This window comes from Hemicordylus capensis, chromosome 2 (genome assembly GCF_027244095.1).
Source record: "Hemicordylus capensis ecotype Gifberg chromosome 2, rHemCap1.1.pri, whole genome shotgun sequence".
Classification (NCBI taxonomy): Eukaryota; Metazoa; Chordata; class Lepidosauria; order Squamata; family Cordylidae; genus Hemicordylus; species Hemicordylus capensis.
Window position 1 is genome coordinate 282,998,513 of NC_069658.1, and position 26,968 is coordinate 283,025,480.

The 26,968-nt window shown below is 42.8% G+C and overlaps 1 protein-coding gene and 1 long non-coding RNA gene across 6 annotated transcripts in view; one reads left to right on the forward strand and one right to left on the reverse strand.

The window, feature by feature from the left end:
* LOC128345117 (uncharacterized) overlaps positions 1 to 13,975 on the forward strand; it is a 61,504-nt gene extending 47,529 nt beyond the window's left edge. Inside the window, exons 3-8 of one of the 3 annotated variants that reach the window (XR_008316274.1) lie at positions 6,418 to 6,521; positions 6,660 to 6,716; positions 7,609 to 7,732; positions 10,352 to 10,445; positions 10,567 to 10,652; positions 13,286 to 13,975. This is a non-coding gene — a long non-coding RNA (uncharacterized LOC128345117). The remainder of the gene's footprint in view (positions 1 to 6,417; positions 6,522 to 6,659; positions 6,717 to 7,608; positions 7,733 to 10,351; positions 10,446 to 10,566; positions 10,653 to 13,285) is intronic. The other 2 variants (XR_008316275.1, XR_008316273.1) reach the window with 2 other exon arrangements.
* Positions 1 to 26,968, reverse strand: part of PDZRN3 (PDZ domain containing ring finger 3) — a 294,968-nt gene that overhangs the window by 27,619 nt on the left and 240,381 nt on the right. For all 3 annotated transcript variants that reach the window (XM_053296543.1, XM_053296544.1, XM_053296545.1), the window contains one exon: positions 3,718 to 3,971. In XM_053296543.1, coding sequence (XP_053152518.1) covers positions 3,718 to 3,971 — 254 coding nt within the window. The remainder of the gene's footprint in view (positions 1 to 3,717; positions 3,972 to 26,968) is intronic.

Below are 26,968 nucleotides of genomic sequence, written 5' to 3' on the forward strand. Positions count from 1 at the left end.
GAATTTATACCCCGCTCAAGCTTACGTCTCTGGACGTAAGTCTCTGGACATATTTTACGTTTCTGGACGTGTTTTAAAGAAATATCAGACCCTGGGGCAACTGAGTAAGGTCATCACAAAGTTATAATAAAATAAGTAATACACTGGAACAGAAAGTAGTCGTTATGTGCAATTGATGATCACTATTAAAAAGAAAGGCTCACTGGCAACCATGAGCAGTATCAGCTGCTACACGCCTAACCATAAACCAGAATCTAAGGGACAGCCCATAGCTTAGGAACATAGGAAGCTGCCTTATACCGAGTCAGACCATTGGTCCATCTAGCTCAGTATTGTCTACACTGACTGGCAGCATGTGTCCAAGGTTTTGGGCAAGAGTCTTTCTTTCCCAGCCCTACCGGGAGATGCCAGGGCAGCTGCCACCTTCTCCATGTAAAGCAGATGCTCTACAACAGAGTTATGGTCTCATCCCAAGCTATGTGGAAGAGCACAAGCTCAAGACCATCTTATTTATGTATTATTTATTTTTCTATGTGAACAGCTTGTAGTATACAAAATGATTCAACCCAGATTCAGCCCAGTTAATAGATCTAAGGTATCAGGACTGGGGAAAACTCTTGGAAAGCCACCGCTGCCAGTGTGAGTAGACTTGGGATCAACAGATTGCTCCTGCTTCCTTTAAAAATTATTATTGTTCTGATTCATTCTACTCTGAGTTTTACCCCTCCTGGCTTTCATCAGGAGAATTTCTAAAATTAATTCTAGATTGGAGCATGCCACAGCTTTCAGTTCATTTATATCTGTTTTGCCCTCTGCCAATTAGTACATCTACACTGATGTGCAAAAAAGCGATTTTTACATGATTATAAGTTTGATTGCATCATGATTCTGCCTAGGCCTTCCTGCACATTGGTGAGGCACGATGTAGTCTTGAATCTTGATGCAATCATATATACAATCTCATCAAGAATGTTTAAAAATAGCGTTTGGTGTTCACATGTATATTGGTAGTGGGGGGATATGACTTAATGAAGAGGCAGAAAATTGCAGCCAATTGTTACAGTGCTCTGTGCCAAGACAGGGAAAAAAAATGAAACAATTTATATTTGTAATGAATCAATTCCTATTTATTTATTTATTTGTTTGTTCGATTTTTAGACCGCCCTTACAAAATAGCTCAGGGCGGTTCACAAACATCAAAGACCCTTTAAAACAATTTAAGAGCACTGGAAGGCCAGGCCAAACAGGTAGGTCTTTAGGGCTCTCCTAAATTCCAATAAAGAATTCAAATTATGGATGTCTGCAGGGAGCGCATTCCACAGCCCAGGAGTGGCTACAGAGAAAGCCCACCTCTGAGTCACCACCAGACGAGCTGGTGGTAACTGGAGCCGGACCTCCTCAGATGATCTTAGCGTGTGGTGGGGATCAGACCGAAGAAGGCGCTCTCTAAGGTAACCTGGACCTAAGCTGTTCAGGGCTTTAAAGGTAATAACCAGCACTTTGTATTTTGCTTGGAAGCATATTGGCAGCCAGTGCAGCTGTTTCAAAACAGGCATAATATGGTCTCTCCGGGTTGCCCCGGAGACCAGCCTTGCTGCCGCATTTTGAACTAACTGAAGTTTAACTTTAGAAACCAGAACTCCAAAATCTGGTGAACGATTCAGATAAAGAGAATGCTGGAAGCATCTGCAGTAGACAGTCAAGTAGGTCAACTCAGTACAAAGCAGCCTAATCTGTTCATATGCCATTTATGCATGGACATGTGTGTAGAGTGGGGCTTTTCTCTTTTGGGCTGAGGGAGCAACAGGATCCCTACACTGCACTGCAAGACACCTTTTAAAACTCTCTTGAGCTTCAAAAACAAGTTGCAATACAGCATGTGAGACAAATCAAAACCCAGCTTAGCACAGATCAGGCTTTCACACCAGACCATAATGAATGTCCTTTCCCCCATAATTAAAGACCTAGGCATTCAACATCCACCACAGACACAGTTCCAGCTCATCCCCTCATTGGAGGAACAGACTGCTTTTTGTGTGAATGCTTCAGGTGCTCTGTAGCGATTCCTTGAAGGTTTTCATGAAAGCAACCCTCAGGAATCAAAATTGTTATTCATGAGAGTATTGGTCAAAAGATACTTTCGTCTGAAGCATTTATATAAGCCCACTACAGACTGGTTCACACAATTCTAATTAGGGTAGGAGACATGTCCTACCCAAGTTTGGGAGCTGCACACACTCCCCACTTTCCAATGGTCTGTGTGTAAAAAGCAAGATAGGAGGGGGAGGAAGTGATTATCTGCTAAGCAGAAGCTGGCTGGGAGGGGTTTGTCCTGCCTAATAGCTGTATCCAGCTCTTTAACAAGGTAGGACAAAGTCCTCTGACCCAGCTGCTTCTTAGCATATGGTCATTTCCTCTTCTTCCTTGCTTTTACTCACAGATGATCAGAAAATGGGAGTGTGCACAGCTCCCGAACTTGAGTAGGATGTATCTCCTACCCTAATTCGAATTGGGAAAACAGCCCATATGTGTTAACTGAGACAGATGTAGCCTTCTCTTTTATATTTCTGCTCACTGAGAAGTTATATTACATGTTTTACACATTTATTCCCAAAAACAGACTTGCCATTTTTCTAAATCTAAGTTTAAGACATTCTAAACCCTTCTTCTTCTCCTCCTCCTTCTCCTACAACAAACTGTTTTTGCCCATTTATTCTGTTCTGAACATTATTGTGCATTATTTCTTACTCAGAGGTATCAAGTGCTGACTTAATTATGCATACAACTTTGGATGTGAGCAGGTAGCTTAATACTATTACTATTTTATTTTTCGTTGGTCACTGCTAGTCAGTCTATTGCTCATCTGCAAAATGCTTGTTACTTCTCAGCACATGAGGTGGTTGTACTTCTTGCCCCATTTTGTGGATTAGAGTTATTTGTGAATTGTCTTACACAGTTTCTTTCAATATTTTTGCTCCTGAGAATGGAAACAACAAAGGTTGTTGGTACTCAGCACTGAATAACAGCTGAAGGGGTGAACTACCTGTGAAAAGCAATGAATCTGAGGTGATGTAAGGTGATACTGTTGATCTATGATGACTACTCACATATGCAAGTCATCACTTAATAGGTTGGGCACACCTATGGCCCAGCTTGAACTCCCCCCTCCCATGCCCAGGCTGCTGAGAGCCCGGGCGAACTCTTCGCCAGTTATTTCAGGTAGCACCGACTGCCTGATAGAACGTTTTTCCCTTCCTCTCCCTCTCTGGAGGGAGAATACAGGGGAAAATGTCCTATCAGGCAGCCGACACTGCCTGAAATGATGAGCGGAGAGCTCTTTCGGGCTCTCGGCAGCCCAGGCCATGCTCCCTTTGCATGTGATGTCACATGCAAAGGGTGTGTGGCCTGGGCTGCCGAGAGCCTGAACGAGCTCTCCGCTAATCATTTCAGGCAGCATTGGCTGCCTGAAATAACTGGTGAAGAGTTCGCCCAGGCTCTCAGCAGCCTGGGCGGGAAGGGGGGAGTTCATTCCGGGCTCCTCTGGAGCCCAAGCCACACCCCCGTGCACGTAACATCACATGCACAGGCAATTGGAGGAGGCCGTCGAGCGGGGCTGGACGCTGGGCCACCACTCGGCTGGTTCCACTCCTGATTAAAAATATAATATAAACTGGTATAAAAATACATTTCTAAAGCTTTAATAAAATTGGTACTTACTCCTCAGGTAAGAGATATGGATCCAGTACAGTAACTGGTGGGGTTGGTGAGCCCATCTTGGTAAGAGCCATGATGTGTTCAAAGGTGATATCCGTCTGAGTGCCCATATCTACCAGGAGACATTCATGAGATGGACTGAAGATCTTGGTGCGTGGTGCTCTCCGCAGGACCTGCACTACAATGGGATCCTTAGCAGTTTTGAATGCTTCTACTGCCTGGTCATGAGTTGCTTTAGATAAATCTTTTCCATTTACCTGTCAGGGTGGAGAGAAAAAAGAAACAGAGGAAGAAAATGAGTTCATATTTGAATAAATGAAATAAAGGTCTCAATTCTGGAATCCTTTTCTTCAATCTAATCTTAGTTAGCAATGGCCAAAAGGAGCAGCCAGCCCATACTGTTTGGGATAAACCCCTGTGGAACAGGAGACCACAGATATGAGTTGCTAGTGTCAGAGGAGAGGCCTTTGAGTTCTTCTGCTGGCAACTTCCAAAAGTCAAGGCCAGATTCACTTTTCCTTAAAACTATTCAAAGGACAGTGTGGGAGTGAAGGGAAAAGTTCAGGAGACCATGTTAAGGAGATCATGCACTGTTGGGCACACTATCAAAGGCTAATAGTTTTAAATTGTATTATCCCAGCTGCTTTGTTTGGCTCTCAGCTACAGAAAAAAGAACATGATACAGGAAGTAAAAGTGGCTACATTTACTAATAAATAACAGACACAGTTCTTCAGCTCCTTCCACAACCTTGGGAACACATTTCCTATTAGGAAAAGAATAGGAGTTTGCTTTTAAGAGACCTAAAAAGTTATTTTCACACTCCTATATTCTAAGCTATTATAATGAACATTCATATAACCTTTAATGGCCCAGAGAATGGTGTGATGACATTTGTCAATGATCTAGTCCTGTTGCTGAATGTCTGGCCTGTGAGCTGCCTGGATGGGAAAGTCATTCCATGATTGGCTACTGCATGCCCCCTTCTTCCTGCTGCTGCCAAAGCCTCCTAACAATAGATACTGTGTAGAAAAGAAGTCTTAGCATTGTCTGCAATTATGTGTGGATGTCTGTGTGAAGAGCCCCATATAAACTACTAAAATAGCTTCTTGCATTATAAATATATTCACACCATCCTATGTGTATTCTTAGTCCAAAATGTAATGCCTTATTCTTCCCATAACTATTGTCTAAAGTTAATTTTAATTGACAAAGCTATTTGTTTTATAGCTCTCTCTCTCCCCCTCTTTGGTGAAGAGACTAAAGAGATATTTACCTGGAGCAGCTAAGCATTACACTTTGCTGAGTCCCTCACACTTGGCCCAGCCATCTGGATGAAGTGATGCCAATACTACATATTTGGCTCTACAAAACTTCCCCCATTGATTTCAAAAGGAAATCTAAAGCTCTTTACTCCAAACGTCTTCCATATGCTCTTTTCCAGCTGCATTAAATATTTCCTCTCTGGAGCAAGCTGAAATCCACTGTGTCATCTTCAGTGCAACTTGTGGCTAGCCTAAGGCAATCTGTCACACTTGATAAAAATTAGATGGTGCCTCCTACCACACATTTGGTTTTCCTGAACAGCAGAAACACATGAACCAATATGGATACAAAATAGTCCCTTCCAATAGTTTCTTCTTCTTCTTCCATATGTGACTGTGAATATGCAAAGCTTTTTAGAATCTAAAAAAACAGTTCCCTAGGTTGGTAATTGAAGCCATCCCATATGCACGAAATATGGTATGCATACTCACATACAGAGAGCTATTCTACTTATCAGTAGCAAAATGCTGAGCTTGGTTAATGAGGATAGACTCTGCACTTTACCTTGGAGTCCTACCTGCCAATGAAGCTCTTGCTGCTCTGAGCAAATAGAACTGTTGTAGTCAAAACATCCTATTCAGATACCAGTGTGAGCCACTAATGCAGTTTGCCCTTGCTTTGTGAGAAGTAGGCTTGTAAAAGAATATTCCTGAATGCATTTAACAGAATGGGTAGAATAATTCTCTGAAATATTATCTCCTATTCTAAATAATGAAGGAGAATCTTCTTTTCCAAGTCTAGTGAGAAGGCCTTATTTGTTTTCAGAATAATTCCTCTCTTGCCTCAGAGATGAGAGACTGGAGTTAGAAGGAAAAACAGAAGCCTGACAAGAAGGCCTTTCACACAGCCATTTGGGGGTGGAGGGTTAGAGAGCTCCCACCCCAGTAGCAGCAGATGATCAGAACCAGAAAGGTACAAATATTTCAGTTCATTGCTGAAATCAGGAGCTGCAAACATGCCAAGTCCTCCAAAAGACTAGGAGGCCTTTCCAGCATGTAGATTGGAAAGCTTCATAACATCAGTAGCTCCCCTCTGGTAACAAAAGAGTAGGAGTTGGACCTAACCCTGCTGAAGCAGCTGCAACTACATGTTCATAGAGTGTCTTTTGCAGAGTGGCACATCCATGATGGCAGCCCTGTAGACACAGCTCTTTATTGTTTCCAGGCCTGCTGGATCCCAGTGGCTGTTATAAAAGATAAGTGGATCCACATGACAAAAAAAGACTGAAGCTCATCTCTCCTAACTTGGTTAAGACAAGGGTACAAAAGCTAAGCTATCGTGCTTTGAGCAACCTGGGCTGGAGATTTTCATGGGTCCACACAATCTTGAAAAACAGCATACAATGCCTCCTAACCTGATTTTGATTATTTTGTGAACAGGCCTACAGTTTCTTTAGAGTGAAGCAGCAGAAAACACAAGAATGGCACCACTCAGTGGACAGTGGCTGTGACCTTCATGCATCTTGCTCCACTATCCGTCAGAAGTAGGTCTCCTACTTTCTTAAATAGCTCCATCCTTTTTCCCTTGCAGCCTCTTAATGTTTGGAATTGGTTTCCTGAACACCTCTGTGATACCACTGTTCTTTTCTATCAAACCCCTCTGCAAAATGTACCTTTCCCAGGAAGCCTTGGGCAGACTACCTAAATCCTCATTCCCCACTGGAACTACTGAAGCCTAAGTAAGTGCAACTGAACAGAACACATATTCTTTCCCTACTTATCCTCCCCTTCCTCTGTAACGTCCCCAGTGCAGAAATTTATTCTGATTGTTTCTTGGGAAGGGACCTGTCATCTTCTTGTTACTCTGTGAAGTGTCATGCCCAATGGCCAACATTGGTGCACCGGTGCCTCACCAGTGCCTGTGGAAAAGGCAAATGACCTCCCCTTCCCCCGGAAGTTTTCGGTGTCACCTGAAAATATAGCTCTGAGGGCAGTGTGATCTTCAGGGACATATTTTTGGGTGACACAGAGAGGTTCCAGGGCAAGGGAAGATCATCAAAATATCCCCCCCCCCGAGCACCAGTGTTTAGTCGTTCCCATCTGCAATATCCATCTGTTGCACTGCACATCATTAGTTAAGTAGTTGGCCACTAATAATGCTTTATTATTAATGTCATCATCAAAAGCTTCATAGTAAGTAGTTATACATTTTTGAATGTTATCATAATCTGCATATTAAGGGACTTACTACGGTAGCTGTATTTGGTTTCTACCTACAAAGGATTTCTACTTTGGGCTATATAGGATGTACAACATTCCCTTGTCCATTGAAGTAGAAACTGATGTCTTCTAAAGATCATAAGGTCAGGTTGTAATGATGTAAAAATATAATTCAACAGGCCTGGAGTTCCATATCAAGAAATTTCAAAGAGAAAATATGTCCCTGAAGATCGCACTGTTCTCCTCTATTGACCTTTTGCCATTTTAATTGCCTGATTATATTAAAAGTATAGTAAAACTGCTCCTTTAATATAATCAGGGCCCCAAAATGTCTTGCAACAGTAACTGAAAAATGAAGCCCTTTTAATAGATTCTAGAGGCAACTTTTCACAGTTGGATTTATTTTCCCAGATCTAACACACTACCTCAGCTTTTTGAACATGTGGAAGACTCCCGTTTTAAGCCAGATGTAACTGCTGTTCTTGTTACCCTTAATGGATTAAAAGTTCCTCTACACTTGTTTGAGCAAAACAAGGTATTGATTCTTCCACTATTCTTCTCCAAGTTCTCTTAAAGCCACTTAGCCATACGAGTGCACTTCAGGGCGACAGGAAGTAGACCTGATTACACTCTCTTACATTGCTGCTTGGTAAATACTGAATCAGATGAAAAGAGTGGTAGGGATATCTTGCTGTGCTATATGCACTAGGTTGCCATTGCACTTGTGAGAAACACATTTTCTATGACAGTGCCTGCTCCACAATGCGGCACTCCAATAAAGGTCTGAAAGTTTATCTAAAGTATTTAAATACATACACATTTATTCCTTTTCATTGGGAAGCAGTATTGAGTTTAAATAAACAAACTCAAATATAACTATGAACAACAGGAAAATAATAATAATAATAATTATTATTATTATTATTCATTTATTCTATTTCTATACTGCCCTTCCAAAAATGGCTCAGGACAGTTTACACAGACAAATAACAAATAAATAATATTTTATGCACCAATCTGTATAAATACTGAAGATCTAATCTAAAGCATGTCTGTTAGCATATATGAGAAGACTGGCTTGATTCAGCAACAGTAAATAATCCCAGTGGTAATTGGCACCCTGGATGCAGTTCCAAAAGACCTTGAAGAGCACCTCAACACCATAGAGGCCACAGAAATCACCATCACCCAATTACAAATAGCAACTTTACTGGGAACAGCCTATATTCTGCGACGATATCTATAACAACAGCAACAACATTGACAATAGAATTCAGCCATCCCAGGTCCTTGGGAAGGACTCGATGTCTGGATAAAACAAACCAGTCAATAACACCTGTCTGACTGTGTAAATAATAAATAAATAAATAAATAAATATTATTATTATTATTATTATTATTAATTTTTAAAGTAAAATGCTATTAGAATTTTCCCCTTCAAAATACAATGACAGGTAGGTATCATATTATGGAATAAGAATGACACGTATTTATAACATCAATTCCCCCTGCACTGGTCAATTAAATAAACAGTTTTGAACATACAGACTAAAATCAACTGGTTTCTACAAATGAACATTCACTTTTACCAAGAATATATGTAGTTTAGCGCATTAGGGTAATGCATTGAATCCTTTCCCTCCTATATATTTACAGAAGGGTTCCCACCCGGCATGTATAGTCCATTTAGGTTTTGATTTGTATCATTTTTCATTAGTAAAGAAATTTTATCCATAACCATTGTAGACCATATTCTGTTGAACCATGCTCTAATCGAAATGTGCCCTTTTTCTTCCAATGTGAGGCAATGACAAATTTCACTGATATGGTTAGGAGGCTAAAAGTTCTTTGTTTGAAGTGGTGAGTTGAGACTGTAGTGGTAAATAAATAAAGAATTAGTTGGGCTTAACTCTGGGTCTGTGTTTAATATTGCTTTAATATGTTTGTGTACTTGTAGCCAAAAATTGTATATAAATGAACAAGACCACCATTGGTGATAGCAAGAGTCCCTTTTCCTGCAGCATTTCCAACACAAGTGGGACATATTTGGATTTGTTGCAGCTAAGTTTGAGGGGGGAAGGTGCCATCTGGTTAATATTTCATAAATTTTCTCTTTGATGTTTAAAGAAGAAAGCATTGAGTACGGCTTCCAGATATTGTCAGTGATTCCTTGGTCCAAGTTTTGTGCCCATCTCTTTTTATATAATAAGGCACAGTTCCATTTCTCGTTTAATAATACATCGTATATTTGAGAAAGTAGTCTTTTGCTATATGCAGTGTTGTCCATTATAATTTTTTTTAAAAAGATTGTAGAACAAATAAGATTTTTGAGTATGAGTGTTATCATGTGGGTTATTTGAATATATATTCATACCATGGGAAATGGGGATCTTTTGTTTTGGCAATCAATTCTGGTTTTGAGATTATCTTGTTCCCACTAACAAAATTATATAATTTTGTAAGTCCATGAGGGGCTTCACACAATTGGTGTGAAGCGCCGGGAGGGTCAGTTCAGGGAGAGCGGGCTTAGCCCTACACATAAGCAGGTGCTTAGCTCCCTGCACATGAGCAGTTGCTTGTTGCTGGGCGGCTGGATCAGCTGCACAGATGAGTGGCTGCTCCGTCAGGAGCTCCGGGGATCAGGTGAAGGGGAGCACCACTGTGTGGTGGCCTAGCCCCCTGAACCCCAGGAAGGCACCACACAAGTGCACAGTGCCTTCCTGGGGTCCCCCTCCCCTCTCCCCCCCACCCTGGGTGTGCCAGCCGTGGCTGCAAGCAGCCACGGCTGACACATAATAAAAAATGGGGTTAATGGAGTGCTTGCTCCGTTAACCTTGTTTAAGGGGAGGGGTTGTTAGACTGGCTAGCTTCCAGGGAACCACCGGCCTTGTTCGCAAATCCGGAGGTTCCCATGATTAATCAAAATCGGGCTGGCCACTGGTAACCTGGTTTTGATCAATCATGTGAATAGCTTCCATGTTTTCTCCAGTACTGAAGTGATTTAACTTCCACTCCAGGTAAAAATTAAAGTTGGCCGTGAATCAGGGTTATAGGTGATGGGGATGGAGCTAATATATGATGCCATTTGTCCCACATTAGAATTGAGTTTATTAAGTATGGATTGTCTTTGCACATTGATGGTCTGCTTTTCCAGGTTTGCCATAATATTTCTTCAACATTGTACGGATAGCAAAACGGATTCTCCAGGTTCGCTCATGTTCAGTCATTGTGAGACAATATAAGTTTAGGTAAGCACGAAAGTATTGTGGAGAAATAGTATAGTTGTAAATCTGGATATTTTAAACCTCCATTATTTATTTGCTGTTTTAGTATCACTCTTTGTATTCTTGTTTTTTTTTATAACTCCAGATAAACTTGTCCAGTATCTGCTGCCATTGTGGGACCTAGGCTTGAAAGATAGGACATGGAATAGTCTGAAATAAAAAGGATTTTTGGTAAGATCATTTTTATTAGATGAATTTGTTGTAGCCACGATAACTTCAAAGAATTCCAGTTACGAAGATCTTGTTGAATCTTTTGAAAAAGTGGTACATGGTTAATCCCAATGAGTGAGGCGCCGTCAGTGGGTATCCAAATACCTAATGACTTCCACTATTCTTTTGCCAATTTGAGTTGTGTTTCATTTTGTAGCTGAACATTTTCTTCCACTGAAGAATTATAACAAGCAATTATGGATTTACTGATACGGATGCTAAAACCTAATGCCTTCTTGAAGTCTTCTAAGATACTTTTTATACGCAAGATTGCTTGGTTTGAATTGTTCAGGTATAGAGTGATGTCATCTGCAAAGAGACTAATCTTGTGCTCTATAATTTTAAGTCCTTTAATTTTTACTGATGATCTCATTATATTCACCAAGGGTTTGAAGGAAAGGGCAAATAGAAGTGGGGATAATGGGTAGCCTTGTCTAATCCCCCAATGAATTTTGAAGTCTTCTGAGTATAGTATAGACTATTAGCCAATACCTTGGCTGCCTGGGCATCATATAAAGAATTTTTAAAAAAGGTTTTCTAAATTAGGTTCTAGCTTGTCAAAAGCTTTTTCAGCATCCAAAGTCAATATAAAGGTAAAGTTCTGCTGTCAAGTCGGTGTCAACTCTTGACAACCAAAGAGCCCTGTGGTTGTCTTTGGTAGAATACAGGAGGGGTTTACCATTGCCATCTCCCGCGCACTCTGAGATGATGCCTTTCAGCATCTTCCTATATCGCTGCTGCCCAATGTAGGCGTTTCCCATAGTCTGGGAAACATACCAGCTGGGATTCAAACCAGCAACCACTTGATCCCTAGGCAGCTTACTTCCCTGCTGTGCCATTAGGTAGTGAGAGGAATTTTATTATTTTATTTATTTATTTATTCGGCTTTTATACTGCCCTTCCAAGCTGGCTCAGGGTGGTTTACAATGAAAAAACAGAAATCATTAAAACAATTAAAACAGAAATACAAATATAAACATCAATTTAAAAACATCTTAAAAAACAATTATACTATCAAAACAATTAAAACCCTGAAAACCGGGTTAACATTAAGACAATCAAAACTAATTAAAAACCCTGAAAGGCCAGGCCAAACAGATGGGTTTTAAGGGCTCTCTTGAAGGTCAGTAAAGAATTAAGATTACGAATTTCTGCCGGGAGTGCATTCCACAGCCGAGGAGCAGCGAAAGAGAAGGCCCGCCTCTGAGTCGCCACCAAATGAACCGGTGGTAACTGGAGACGGACCTCCCCAGATGACCTTAACATGCGGTGGGGATCATGTAAAATTTTTGTTCCTTTTAGCATAATGTATAATATTACACGCTCTTCTTGTGTTATTCACTACATTTCTTTTAGGGATAAATCTAGATTGGTCAGGATGTATATAATGGCCAATAAAGTTGTTCAGACTTCTAGCTAATATTGTTGTGAATAGTTTAGCATCTTGATTTAACAGTGAGAATGGTCTATAAGAGCCGGGATTTGTAAGATCCTTATCTGTCTTGGGAATTACCACTATATGGGCTTCTTTTCAGGTCTGTGGGATTTTGCCATTATTTAAGGCATCATTAAATAGTATAGTGTGAGGTTTGGTGAGTTTGTCTTTAAATGTCTATTAGGAAGCCATTTGGTCCAGGACATCTGGCCAGTTTATGAATTCGACAAATGTTTATTTACTGCTTTTCAACAAAAGCTCCCAAAGTGGTTTACATAGATATAAATAAATAAAATGGCTCCCAGTCCCTAAAGGGCTCACAATCTAAAAGAGAAACATAAGACAGACACCAGCAACAGCCACTGGAGTGGTGATGTGCTGGGGACGGAGAGGGCCAGGTGCTCTCCCCCTGCTAAATAAAGAAAATCACCACATAAAGGTAAAGTGTGCCGTCAAGTCGGTGTCGACTCCCGGTGACCACAGAGCCCTGTGGTTGTCTTTGGTAGAAAACAGGAGGGGTTTACCATTGTGCCCCCCACATGCAGTATGAGATGATGCCTTTCAGCATCTTCCTGTATCGCTGCTGCGCGATATAGGTGTTTCCCATAGTCTGGGAAACATACCAGTGAGGATTCAAACAGGAAAACTCTGGCTTGCTAGTCAAGTCATTTCTCCGCTATGCCATTAGGTGGCTTAGTGGACGTTATAGCTTGAGCAATTTCTGTTCCTGAGATAGGATCCTCCATTATTTTAGCATGTGAAGATGTTATTTTAGTATGAAGATGTGTATTGACAAATTTGAAAATATTGTCTGGTTGCAGATATTCTGAAATATAGATTTTCATAAAATTTAGTTAGTTCCTCCAAGATGTCTGTAGTTTTAGTTAAATTCCTATGGTCTTTGGACGTAAGTTGTCTGATTGTTTTAGATTAAATTTAATTATTTATTCTTCTAGCTAAGTATTTACTTGCTCTAGCACCTTTTTCATAATAGTTTGGTCTTTAAAAAAATAGCTGTTTCTGAATACTGTAACATGAGAGTCTAATAAGTCCAGTTTTGATATAGCTTTTTGGAGTTGACTGTATATTTTTTTACTTTGGTCTTCTTGTGTTCAGATTCCAGATTTTTTAATAATTTGTATATTTTTTTATCTTTCAGAATTCTTGCATTTCAGGGCCTGGAATCCTTGACATTCACTTGAAAGCGAGGCTTTAAATGCTTTCCAGATTGTTTGGTGATTTATACCACAATCTGCGTTAAAAAAAACCTAATTGATTTACAATGTGTTTATTGTTTAATAAAGATGTGTTTAGTTTCCATAAGTTTCTTTTCTTTTCCTTGTCCTCAAATTGTAGCCACCCTCTGATCCGGTTATGATCTGATCAAATTTTATCTCCAGTAAAGGTATTTTGTAAATATAGCTGCAGAAGGGCTGAGATATAATCAAATCTGGAGTATGTTTGATGTCTGTTTGAATAAAAAGTATAGTTTCTTTCCAGTGGATGTAGTTCTCTCCATGTGTCCAATAAATTGAATTTTTTTTAGTCAATTGTATTAACATAATTTTGCCTTGGTGTTGAGGACGTTGACTTTCTTTGTTGGAGGTGTCCAGAACTGGGTTCCTTAATGTGTTAAAATTAATCCAGTTTTTACTTTTCATTTTTTGTAATTTTTAAAAAGTGGTTTGAGGAACGAATGTTTGGTATTAGGGGCATAAACTGAGCCCAGTATCACAGGTTTATCAAATAATGTGCCCTCTATAAAGCTGTAACGTTCTGCTGGATCAGCGTGCATCTTAGAAAGTCTAAAATGACAGTCTTTAGAGTACTTTATTATTTAATATATTTTAATACCACCCACTACCAAAGTCTCTGTTATTTATTTATTTATTATTTATTTATTACATTTATAAACCGCCCCATCCAGAGGCTCTGGGCGGTGTACAATAAGGCGGTTTACAATAACAAAAACAAACAAAAAGCCAACACATTTAAAACATATAGTGTATAAAATTAACAGTTTTTAAACAATACAATTCAACTAAAACATCACCTAAAAACCTAAACTAAAGCGTTTGGCTGAAGAGATATGTCTGCAGTTGTTTCCTAAACACCATCAGGGATGGAGCAGCTCTAATCTCAGCAGGAAGTGTGTTCCACAGCCTTCGGGCAACTATAGAGAAGACTTGCCTTTGAGTTGCCACCAGACGATCTGGTGGCAACCCCAGACAAACTTCACCTGATGATCTTACTAGGCGGCAGGGTTCATAATGAAGAAGAATAACTTGGGTCCAAGGAGTTAAGGGCTTTTAAGGTAACAATTAGCACTTTGTATTTTGCCTGGAAATCTATTGGCAGCCAGCGTAGTTCTTTTGAAACCGGAGTTATATGGTTTCTTAGGGACAACCTGGAGACCACCCTGGCAGCACCATTCTGCACCAATTGCAGTTTCCAGACTACATACAAAAGCAGCCCCACATAGAATGCATTGCAGTAGTCAAGCCTGGAGGTGTCCAGCATGTGCACCAATGCCTTAAGATGATAATCTTCCAGGAAAGGGCACAGCTGGCATATAGAGAACATTATAATTTGGAGGAAACTGATTATCGACCCATTTCAAACTGGCTTTGGAGCAGGCTTTGGGATGGAGATTGCCTTGGTCAGCCTGAACATAATTGCATGATCTCCAATAAGGAATTGACAGAGGGATTGTGACTCTATTGGTCCTTTTGGTTCCCTCAGCAGCTTCTGATACTTTGGGGGTGGGAGGCACTGCTCTGCAGTGGTTTCACTCCTACCTCTCAAGCAGATTCAAGTTGTTGTCCCTTGGAGACTGTTGCTCTTCAAAATCTGAACTTTTATACCCTGTCAATATGGTCTCCAATGCTTTTTAAAATCTACATGAAACTGCTGGGAGAGATCATCAGGAGATTTGGTGCAGGGTGTTGTCAGTATGCTGATGACATGCAAATCTATTTCTCCATGTCAACATCCTCAAGAGAAGGCATAACCTCCCCAAATGCCTGCCTGGAGGCAGTGATGGGCTGGATGGGGAATAAGAAACTGAGACGGAATGCAGATAAGATGGAGGTAATTATTGTGTGAAAACGGAATTTGGGAGACAATTTTGATGTGCCTGTTCTGGATGTGGTCATACTTCCCCAGAAGGAACAGGTACATAGTCTGAGGGTGCTTCTGGATCCAAACCTCTCCCTGGTGTCCCAGGCAGTAGTCAGAGGCGCTTTCTAACAGCTTCAGTTAATACAACAGCTGCATTGATTTCTTGAGATAAATAACCTCAGAACAGTGGTACACACCTCCAGACTTGACTAATGCAATGTGCTGTATGCAGGCTGCCTTTGTATGTAGTCTGGAAACTGCAGTTCGTACAGAATGAGGCAGACAGTTTGGTCTCTGGGTCATCTCAGACAGACTATATTACTCCTATACTAAAAGAGCTACACTGGCTGCCAATATGTTTCCGGGCAATATACATGGTGCTGGTTCTAACTTATAAAGCCCTAAACGGCCCAGGCCCAGGGCTGGTCTTGTGGTAGCAAGCATGACTTGTCCGCTTAGCTAAGCAGGGTCCACCTTGGTTGCATATGAATGGGAGACCTGATGTGTGAGCACTGTAAGATATTCCCCTTAGCGGGTGGAGCCACTCTGGGAAGAGCATCTAGGTTCCAATTTCCCTCCCTAGCATCTCCAAGATAGGGCTGAGAGAGATTCCTGCCTGCAACCTTGGAGAAGCCGCCGCCAGTCTGTGTAGTCAATACTGAGCTAGATGACTCAGTATATGGCAGCTTCCTATGTTCCTATGTATTTAAGAGAACGTCTTCTTCAACATGATCCCCACCATCCATTAATATCATTCAGAGAGGTTCATCTGCAGTTTGGAGGCTACTCAGGGATAAGCCTTCTCTGTTGCTGCCCCGAGACTATGGAATGCTCTCCCTGCTGAAATAAGAGCCTCCCCATCTCTGACAATTTTAAAAAAGTATCTAAAGACTTATTTTTTTTCACCCAAGCTTTTTTAATTGGACTGTAGTTTTAAATTGTTTTAAGGTTTTCATTTTTAATCTATTTTATGTTGTTGTAAACCACCCAGAGATGGATATTTGAGCTGGCCTACAAATTTGAAAAATTAAGTAAGTAAGTAAGTAAAGTGGTGCTTTAAAAAGCAAACATAAGCAAAATAGACAGTTTCCTGCTTCCAATATCTTGCTATCTTGATTTTGACAGCAGGGGAGACAACAGAGAGAAGAAAGGTAGAAGCAAGGGAGGCAGTGCATGAGTATTTGTAAATGCAATTTTATCTTTGTTAGACTTTCTCAGTAGGGAATGTGGACTAAGGAGTCAAGTGAAAAGCATGATGAGATATTTCAATTTAGACCTTATATGAGATTAGACAGGGTACTCTGCAGTACGTGGTTTTGTAGATCAGAGCTTCAGCATCACTTTTCTTAAGGGAAAGAGTTGAAATCTTTCCAAGTCAATAAGTGCCATATAAAATTAAATAATGACTTGGTGTGTTTGAAACACCTGCTTCCTTCAGTTTTACAGTCAACATACATTGATAATAAAGTGTCCATATATGACCTGAATGCCCACAGAGAAGTGATTAGCATTAGATTGTACCTGAAGCTGTGTGGCAAGCCTCAGTGAAGTACACACATCAAAAGCCATGTTGTTAGTTGCTTAAAGCATAAGCGATGCACTTGGAGAGAAAACATATTCGCCTTTTTCTTTTCTTTCTCAGTTTGTTTATGGGTATTATATAGCACAATAAGATATGAAAAGGAATGTGTGCATGTGAACTACTAGGAGGCATTAAGAGAGAAGATTTATGCAGAGAATAACTAAGATCAAAGCAAGCCTCACACATTCTGCTTCAGATACAGTATTTACTTTTTTAAGACATTGAGGTTCACTCCTCTATTTTAAGATGCATACAAATTTATATAAAAGTTATCTCCTTTGGAATATCCTGGTAAGGCCCAGCACTGGGGATTTTGCTGAATGTTCATCTTATCTGTGAAACAGGTGAACTGATACATCATCAGAAATCAGTGTGCACACTCAGTATCTCAGCAAAAGTTTATCAGGATTGGCGCCAGAAGTGTCAAGTTACTTTTGGCAAAAATATTTCCTAGCTCAAGGATGCTGCTTATCACAATAATTTTAATTAAGGTGCCAGGGATTTATTTGTTGTGGAAGCTAACAATATTTTACTGTCCAAGTGCCCTATTTATACTTGGACATTTTGAGGGAACGTGATGATCTATGACATCTTTGTAATGGCTTGGGCATTATTGTAGTGCCAACATCAATTAAGGAAGGGGGGAACTTGATAATATTCCTGCCTAATGTAGAATATAAGCCAGATTTCACTCCAATAAATGTTACAAGCGTTATTAACCAGAGATTGATTAATCATCCTTGTCAGCACACTCCATTGGCCAGATCCTGAACTGTTATCATTTACCTCAGTGAAGCTGAATTAATTTATATCAACTGGGTGTATGCATCTAACAATCACTATTGTAGCAGCAAATAGATGCAGGAGAGCTTCTAAAAATCATAATGCAAGGAGAAGCATATTTGGACCAATGAGTTAGCAGATGTTTCAGAGCATCTATATACACCCTAGGGGCAAAGGCTGCCAAGTCAAAAGGGGTTCTTCAGTGCAAGGTTGAGACTCAGTCCTTTTCTGTTAAGAACTGAACTAGTACTTCTGATCACTTTCAGTATTTACATATATTTGAAGTTTTTATCCGGCCTTTCATGTGATGTCCAAAGGTGGCTTAAACACTTCAACATAATGATACAATAACACATACTTGCAATAATGATGAAACCAATAAAAGGCTCGATAAATTAGAGAAAGAAAACCAACTAGCTTAACCTGCGCAGACCATCTGGGCACTTGTACTTGATTGCTCCCCATACCCCCTGCCACACACCCCCTCACCTCAGAGATCTCTCCACCCTCACCTGAGCCGCACTTCTGCTCCTCCTCCACCATTCAGTTGCTTCCACCCCCTTCACCCATCTTAGTCACTCCTCCATCCCTTTACTTCATATGCCTCACCACTCTTGGTCACGGCTGCAGCGTTGCTGGCGCCTATTGGCCAAACTGCAGCCCCCTATACCCAGAGACCTCCTCATCCTCACTCGAGCCCCACTCCTGCTCCTTCCCACAGGAGCAACAGCAGTTGACTGGGCCCTTCCTCACTGCCGCCACTGCCATGGCCGCTCATTCCCCTCAGGCTGCTGACAGGCCCACGCCCATCCCTTGCCTGCCTGCCTGCCTCCCTCTGCCAATGGCCTTGGTAGCCCCAAACAGCTGTAGTGGTTGACTGGGCCCTTCCTTGCTGCCAATAGGTGCCACCATGGCCGCTCTTTCCCCTCAGGCTGCTGACAGGCTCGGGTCCATCCCTCGCCCTTCCTTCTTTCTTGCTTTCCCTTCCTTCTTTTTCTCACTTTCTCTCTTCTCTGTTCACTCCTCCCCTCTGTTTTTGTCCCATCCTTTCTTTTCTCTCTCCCTCTCTTTCTCCCTCCCTCCCTGAGTTAACAGATCTTGTTCATCTTGTTTACACATCTAATTCACACGACAGCCTCCTTCTCCTGAAGGGGCTCTTTCCTCTCTCACAACCCCTCCCTTTGCAGACCCTTGCCCACTATTCTTTTTTATATATAAATTCCTCTCCTCTACAATCAAGAACATCTTCCAACCAGTAACAGTTGCATTCCAACTGACCTTAACGATCACAGGCACCTACTTCCTATCTGCATATGGAATTCCCACTGCCCAATCACCATGGTGCTTCTGCCCTCACAGGCTTCTCCTCCCTATCTGCATATGGAATCTCCACTGCCCAATCACCATGGTACTTCTGCTCATGAACTCTTGCGAGAGCTGCCACACATGGGATTAGCCATGGGTACTCCTTAGAGAATTTATATTTTATACACACACACACACACACACATACATACATACATACACATACATATATAGATTTGAAAACCCTAATGGGCGGTGGGGAATGTCAGTCTAACAGAGGTGTCTTTAAAAGATACCAGAAGATTGGGAAAGAGAGTCCAGCTAGAGCTCCTAGGGGAAAGGAATTCTACAAGGAGGGGAACTACAGAGGAAGCCTATCCTGCATGGCCACAACAAGGATGAATACAAATATGACAAATATTTATATACCGCTTTTCAACCAAAATTCCCAAAGTGGTTTATATAGATATGAATAAATAAATAAAATAAAATGGACCTTTGATAATGGTGGCACATGAAGGAAGCTCTCCCTGCCAGAACTTACAAGCAAGGCAGATTTGTGTAGGAGAAGACAATCTTTCAGGTGCCCTGGTCCAAAACTGTGTAGGGCTTTCATGGAAATTACCAGCACTTTGAATGTAGCCCAGAGTAAGCAGGCAACCACTGCAGCTTGCAAACTGGTGTAATGTGGTCTAAAACTTTCTTCCCAGTTAAGTACCTTGTAGCTGCATTCTGGACCAGTTGAAGTTTTGGAAGCCCCCAGTAGAGCATATTACAACAGTCCAGTCTAGTGTAATGATGCCATGGATGTCAGTGGACAGGTCAGTCTGAGCCAGAAATTGACACAGCTGGCCCACCATCTAAAGCTGGGCAAAAGGCCCCAGGCCATGGCAGACACCTGCACATCCTCGTGCAGAGCTGGATTCTCCAAGCCTGCTCCTTCAAGAAGAGTGCTCCTATAAAGAGCAGGTTGATGGACCATCATTGAGTCAGCAGTCCTCCTGACCAAGAGAACTTTCATCTTGCCCAGATTTAATTTCAGCATGTTGGCACACATCCCTGCATTCACTGCCTTCAAACACTGGTTTAGCACTTCACCTACTACTCCAGCTGGAGGTGTGTGAGATATATAAAGTTGGGTGTCATCTGCATATTGGTGGCACCCAACACTAAATCCTGTCTAAATGAAACCACTTCCCCCAGTGGTTTCATACAGATGTTAAAGGGCATGGGATACAGAACAGAATTATGTGAGCTGTCACTGGCTAATGGTCAAAATGTTGAGCAGGTGCCCTCCAGCACTACCTTCTGGAACCCACCCTGCAGGAAGGAGCTGAACCACTGAAACACAGTGCCTCCTAATCCCATCCCTGCAAGGTGGTCCAGAAGTATACCATGGCTGATAGTATCAAAAGATATTGAGAGGTCCAGCAGAACCAACAGGGATACAGTCCCCCTGCCCTGCTCCCAAGTCATCCACCAGAGTGAACAACGCAGTTTCTGTACCCAAATCAGGAGGAAAGCCAAACTGAAAGGAGTTGAGGTGAACAGTTTTAGCCAAGTACCCTTGGAGTTAAGTTGCAAGTAGCCTTAAGTACTTTGCTGAAGAATGGTAATTTGGAAACTGGTCAATGGTTGTTTCAAATTCCAGGGTCTAAAGAGGGCTTCAGAAGCAGGACTGCCCATTTTAGGCATGATAGCACCACACCCCCACCAATGAAGCATTCACACACACGCCCCAACCAGTCAGCCACCCCTACCTCCCCACCTAAGTTGCTGTTATCAGCCAGGCAGGGCAAGAATCAAGTATACATATGGATACCCTAATGCTCCCCAGCATCCTGTCCACATCATCAAGCAACGCAAACAGAAAAGAATACTAAATAATGGCAGACAGATCTGCTGGTATAGTGCTTGGCACTGCTGATATGGAATCATTCATAGCAGGTGCAAGATATTGATTGATTGATTGTTTAATTTGTATACCCCTTTTCATTAAAATAATCTCAAAGTGGTTTACAATATAGTTAAAACAATGCAAAAAGTACATATACTAAATATAAAAATAATGTATCTATAATGTAAGAACAGCCCTGCTGGATCAGGCCCAAGGCCTATCTAGTCCAGCATCTTGTTTCACACAGGAGCCCACCAATGGCTCCGAGAAGCCCACAGTAGGGATGTGCATGGAACCGCAGCGGGGAGGCTCGAAGGCAGTGGGGCTGCCACTTTAAGAGCAGGGGAGGGTGCACTTACCCCTCCCGCCGCTTTCCTCCCACTGGCGTCCTTTTTTTGGAAAGCTAATTGGGATGGCAGCATACCTCCCTGCTGCCCCATTGGCCGGATATGGCAGGAAGTCCCCACCAGCATGGGCGCGTGGGCGATGTGCGTGCACCTGTATTGGCGCGTTGGGGACTTCCAGCCATACCCGGCCAACGTGGGCAATGGGGCGGCAGAGAGGTATGCTGCCGCCCTGATTAGCTTTCCAAAAAAAGGATGCCAGCAGGGGGAAAGTGGCGGGAGGGTAAGTGCACCCTCCCCCAAACTTAAAGCGGCACCCCTGCTGCCATCGAACCAGCGGAACTGCTGGTTCTTCTAACCAGTTCGGAGGCCCATAAAGGGCCTCCAAACCAGTTCCGTGCACATCCCTAGCCCACAGGCACAGGATGAGGGCTTGCTCTCTCTCCTGCTGTTGCTCCTCTGCAACTGGTATTTAGCAGCATCTTGCCTCTGAGGCTGGAGGTATCCTACAGCCATCAGACTAGTAGCCATTGATAGACCTGTCCTCCATGCCTTTGTCTAAGCCCCTTTTAAAGCCACCCAAACTAGTGGCTATCACCACATTCTGTGACAGAGAATTCCATAGGTTAATTATGCGCTGAGTGAAAAAGTACTTCCTTTTGTTGGTCCAGAATTTCCAGACCTTCAGTTTCATGGAATGACCTCTAGTTCTAGTGTTGTGAGAGAGGGCAAAGAATTTCTCTCTGTCTACTCCATGCATAAAATGTATACACCTCTAACTTTCTTCTCGTAGTCGCCTCTTTTCATAAGGAAGGTACTCCAGGCCCTTGATCATCTTGGTTGGTTGCCCTCTTCTGCATGCAGTACTCCAAATGTGGCCACACCATAGATTGTATAAAGGCATTATAATACTAGCATGTTTTATTTTCAATCCCCTTCCTAATGATTCCTAGCATGGAATTGGCCTTTTTCACAGCTGCCATGTATTTAATTGACAATGAGCGGTCCACCACGACCCAAATACATCTCTCCTGGTCGGTCACTGACAGCTCAGATCCCATCAGCACATATGAGAAGTTGGGGTTTCCCCCCCCCCACCCCAATATGCATCACGTTACACTTGATTACATTGAACCACATTTGCCATTTTGTTGCCCATTCCTGTGCTGGTCTGTGATCGTAATAAAGGAATTGAATTGAATTGAATTGCCTATTCCGCCAGTTTGAAGAGATCTTTTTGGAGTGCCTCACAATCTGTTTTGGATTACAAAACACAAAGCAACAGCAGTAAAAACTGTACTCTTATATAAAAAGCCTGGGTTAAGAGCCACATTTTACTTGTCTTTTTTAAAACTGTGATGGAGGCTGAGAAGCAGATGCCAGCCAGGAGAGCATTCCAAAGCCTGGGGGCAATGACAGAAGGCCCTGCCCCACACGGTCGACAGCTGAGGTTCTCTCACCATCGGCATGAGGAGCAGAACCCCCTTGGATGAACTTGTCAAATGGGCAGTAACCCTTGGGAGCAGGTGGTCATTTAGCTATCCAGGGCCCAAACCATTAAGGGCTTTAAAGGTCAAAACCTGCACCTCAAATTGGCCCTGGAAACAAATTGGTAGCCAGTGCAGCTATTTCAGAAGGGGGGTAATATGATCCCAGCAGGCAGCTCCAGATAAAATCCTAGCTGCCGCATTTTGCACTAGCTGCAGTCTCCAAATATTCTTCAAGGGCAGCCCCACATAGAGTGCGCTATAGTAATTAATTTAATTCTATTCATTTATTTAACATATTTTTATACCGCCCAAAACTTAAATCTCTGGGCACTCCAGCCATGATGTGACTAAGGCATCAGTAACTGTGGAAAGAACTGCCTTCTCAAGAAAGGGATGCAGCAGGCACACTAGCCAAAGCCATGCAAAAGCACCCCGGCCACCACCTCCACCTCAGCATTCAAAACCAGAGCCAGGTCCATCAGTACTCCCAAGCTGTACACTTACTTCCAAGGGGAATGCAACCCCACCCAGAACTGGTTGAATTCTTTCATCCCGATTAGCTCTCCTACTGACTAACAACACCTCCATCTTGTCGGGATTCAATCTTGTCCGAATCCATCTTGTCTGGATTCAATCTCGGTTTACTAGCCCACATCCAGCACACCATGGTCTCCAGCCCCCAATTCAGGTCATCCACTGCCGCCCTAGGATCAGGTGTTAAATAGAGATAGAGCTGAGTGTCATCTGCATATTGCTGACAACTCATTCCAAGTCCCCGGATGATCTCTCAAAGTGGTTTCATGTTAAACAGCATGGGGGACAAAACTGAACGCTGCCGGACCCCACAAGCCAATGGCCAAGGAGCCGAGCAGTAGTTCCCCAGCACCACCTTCTGGATCCTTCCCCCAAGAAAGGACCAAAGCCACTACAAAGCAGTTTCTCCAATTCCCATACTTGAGAGGCAGACCAGAAGGATACCATGGTTGATGGTATTGAACGCTGCTGAGGTCCAGCAGAACCAACAGGGGACACTTTGCCCCAAAAGGGAAGATTATAAACAGTAATTGTTCAGATCTGAGGGGTCAAGGGAGGAATCTTTTTAACAGTGGTCTCACCACTGCCTCCTTGAGGCATGATGGCATCCTGCCTTCCCTTAATGAAGCATTGATTATAGCCTCCAACCTATTATAGCCTCCAACCGATAGCAGATAGCCATGAAGGGCAAGAGTGCACAATGTTGCCTACACACTGTCAGGACCTTGTCCACATCCTCAGGCTGCACCAACTGAAAAGAATGCAACACATTAGGACCAAGGCACATCTGCCGGAACTGCCAAAATCCTGGTATCCATATCAGAACAGATGCGAATGACTTTATCTGCAAAGTGACATGCAAACTGGTTCCTCCGCCATTACACAGGGAGAAGTGTGAAGCAATAACTTGGTTACATAAAAAAAGCTCTGCTGCCCTACACTGAGCCAATGTAATGGAGGCAGAGGAAAACATTTCTTTGCCACCCTCTCCACCACAGAGTAGTTTTGAAAATGGGCTCTAGCTGGAGTTCGGGTGGATTCATCACAATTCATCCTCCAGCATTGTTCCAACCATTGTCTGATTTGTTTCATTGCCCTATGCTCCTCAGAAATCCAAGGAGCAGAACAAGCTCCTCCAAGCTGGAGAGGTTGTTTCAGATCAACCGTGTCAATAGCCAGAGATTCATCAGAGCCTCGACAGAGTCACCAGCTCTGGACACTGGGGGGGGGGGGACTGATCAACCAAGTGCTTTTCAAATAGGTCACAGCAGGCCCTGGAGATATCTTCCAAGAAGTTGGAACAGCTTGTGGGAACTTTTTTTCTGCCCCCCACCCCACCACAACCGGTAGGAATATCCTGCAGCAACAGCAGGAGCCATGAAGAGCTCTTGATCAGTCCCACTGATGAGAAGCAGTGGCTCAATACAGTTGGTGGTTTGAGACCTTGCTTGCCCCACCCCTAGGACAGAGCCCACTTACACCACCCCTCATCCCTCTCCCTTTCCCCCCTGCCTCCAAACCTCTACCCACTCAGTTTCATTAATATTTTTATTAATTCATCTTAATGCAATAATTAGTCTGCTGAAAACTGACCTCAGCCCCCACACACCAACTTTTGTTTGTAGCCCTTCAAACTAAGTAAAGAGGAGGGAAGATTCTGAGGGGTTGGTTTCTCTTTAAGGGATAAGTCCTAGTCTGTGTGTGTGTGATTTGTCAAGGCTAGCATTTGCCAGGGCTAGCAAACTCCTGTGTTTTTGTTTGTACCTGCCTGGAGAGGGTGGAGTCAGCTAGGGCTGTGGGAGGCCCCACATTCCTTTGAGACACATCCAGTGTCTCAGTTTGAAGCCTACTCTCTATATAAGAGATGAAGGCCCAAGAACATAGCAAACAGAGATAGCAAGCAGAATGTTGGAGTTTAGCAGGAGTTTAGCAGAAAGTGTGCGAGGGAGCATGGAACAAGCCCCTGATATCCCTGGTGTAGCCTGGAACAAGCCCCTGTTAAGCCCTGGTGTAGAAGAGAAGGTAAGTACAAATCCCTTCTTCATATTCTTGAGGAAGGCTGTTTGGACAGTTAAATAGCTGACCATTACAGCTATCCTTCTAATAAACTATCTCTAAATACTGTAAACAGCCAACAAAACCAGTATGAAGATAGAAAGCCAGCAGGAGAGGGTGTGTGCACAGAGTGTCGCATGTATAACTATTTGCTCCATGGGAAAAAGTCATGGGTGTGTGCTCAGTGCAAGGAGCTCCTGGCTCTCAGGGAACAAGTTCGTTCCCTCAAGACCAAGGTGGCGGATCTGGAGAAGCACAGAGAGACAGAGAGGCATTTGGAATAGACCTTCAGGGATCTGGTAGAGGCATCCCACTCCAGGGCTGATAGCTCCTCTGCTGTCAGGGAGAATGAAGGTCTCGGGCAAGGAGGACATCAGTCTGAGGAAGACGGAAATGCTCCTTTAGAAGGGAACCCTTCCATGGATGATAAGCCCATATCCTCTCACACAGAGGATACTCCTCCGGGGGGTGGGGGCCTCCTTGTAGTTGGTGATTCGATCATTAGGGAGATAGAGAGATGGGTTTGTGACCCACGTGTTGACTGCATGGTGACTTCCTGCCTGGTGGAAAGTTTGCGGACATCACGCAGCATCTAGATAGGCTCTTAGGCAGTACTAGGGAGGAGAGAGCTGTCGTGGTGAACGTTGGCACCAGCGATGTGGGGACATGTAGTCAGGAGATCCTGGTAGCCAAATTTAGGTTGATAGCCACCTAGAGACGTAAGTTTGGGTGGGGTATAAATAAAATTAAATAAATAAATAAATTAATAGGTAGCATGTTGAAGCCCAGGACCCTCAAGCTAGCATTCTCAGAAATGCTGCCTGTTCCATGTGCAGGGACAATGAGACAGGCAGAGCTGAGGGGTTTCAATGTGTGGAGTAGCACTGTATGTTGAAGAAGTGATAGAATCTAACAGGCTAGAAAGCCTAGGTGGACCGGAGTCCTCCACAGAAACCCTGTGGGTGATAATACAAGGCCTGAAAGGAAATGTGCTACTGAGGACGTGCTATCGCCCTCCGGATAAAAATGCTGACAGTGATGACAATAAGGGAGGCGAAAAGAGAGTCTGAGGAACATGAAGGAGAATAACAAAAACTTCTTCAAATACATCAGATGTAGGAAACCTGCCAGGGAGGTTGTTGGACCATTAGATAATGAGGGAGTGAAAAGTATTATTAAGGAGGATATGGAGGTTGCAGAGAAGCTAAATGAGTTCATTGTGCCAGTCTTCACAGCAGAGAATACCTGTTCCTGAACCAGGCTTTTTAGGGATGGAGGCTAAATAAATGATTCAGATAGACGTGACAAGAGATGATGTTCTAAACTGTCTTGAAAAACTGAAAACGAGCAAATCGCCAGGGCCGGATGGCATCCATCCAAGAGTCCTCAAAGAACTCAAATGTGAGATTGCCAACCGCCTTGCTAAAATATATAACTTATCCCTGCAATCAGGCTCTGTACCGAAGGACTGGAAAGTAGCAAATGTAACACCGATTTTCAAAAAGGGGTCCAGGGGCGATCCGGGAAATTACAGGCTGGTTAGCTTAATGGCCGTTCCAGGCAAATTGATAGAAAGCAACTTCAAGGATAAAATTGTAAAGCACACAGAAGAACAGGCCCTGCTGGGAGAGAACCAGCATGGCTTCTGCAAAGGTAAATCTTGCCTCACCAACCTTTTGGAGTTCTTTGAGAGTGTCAACAAGTGTGTGGACCAAGGTGATCCAATTGACAT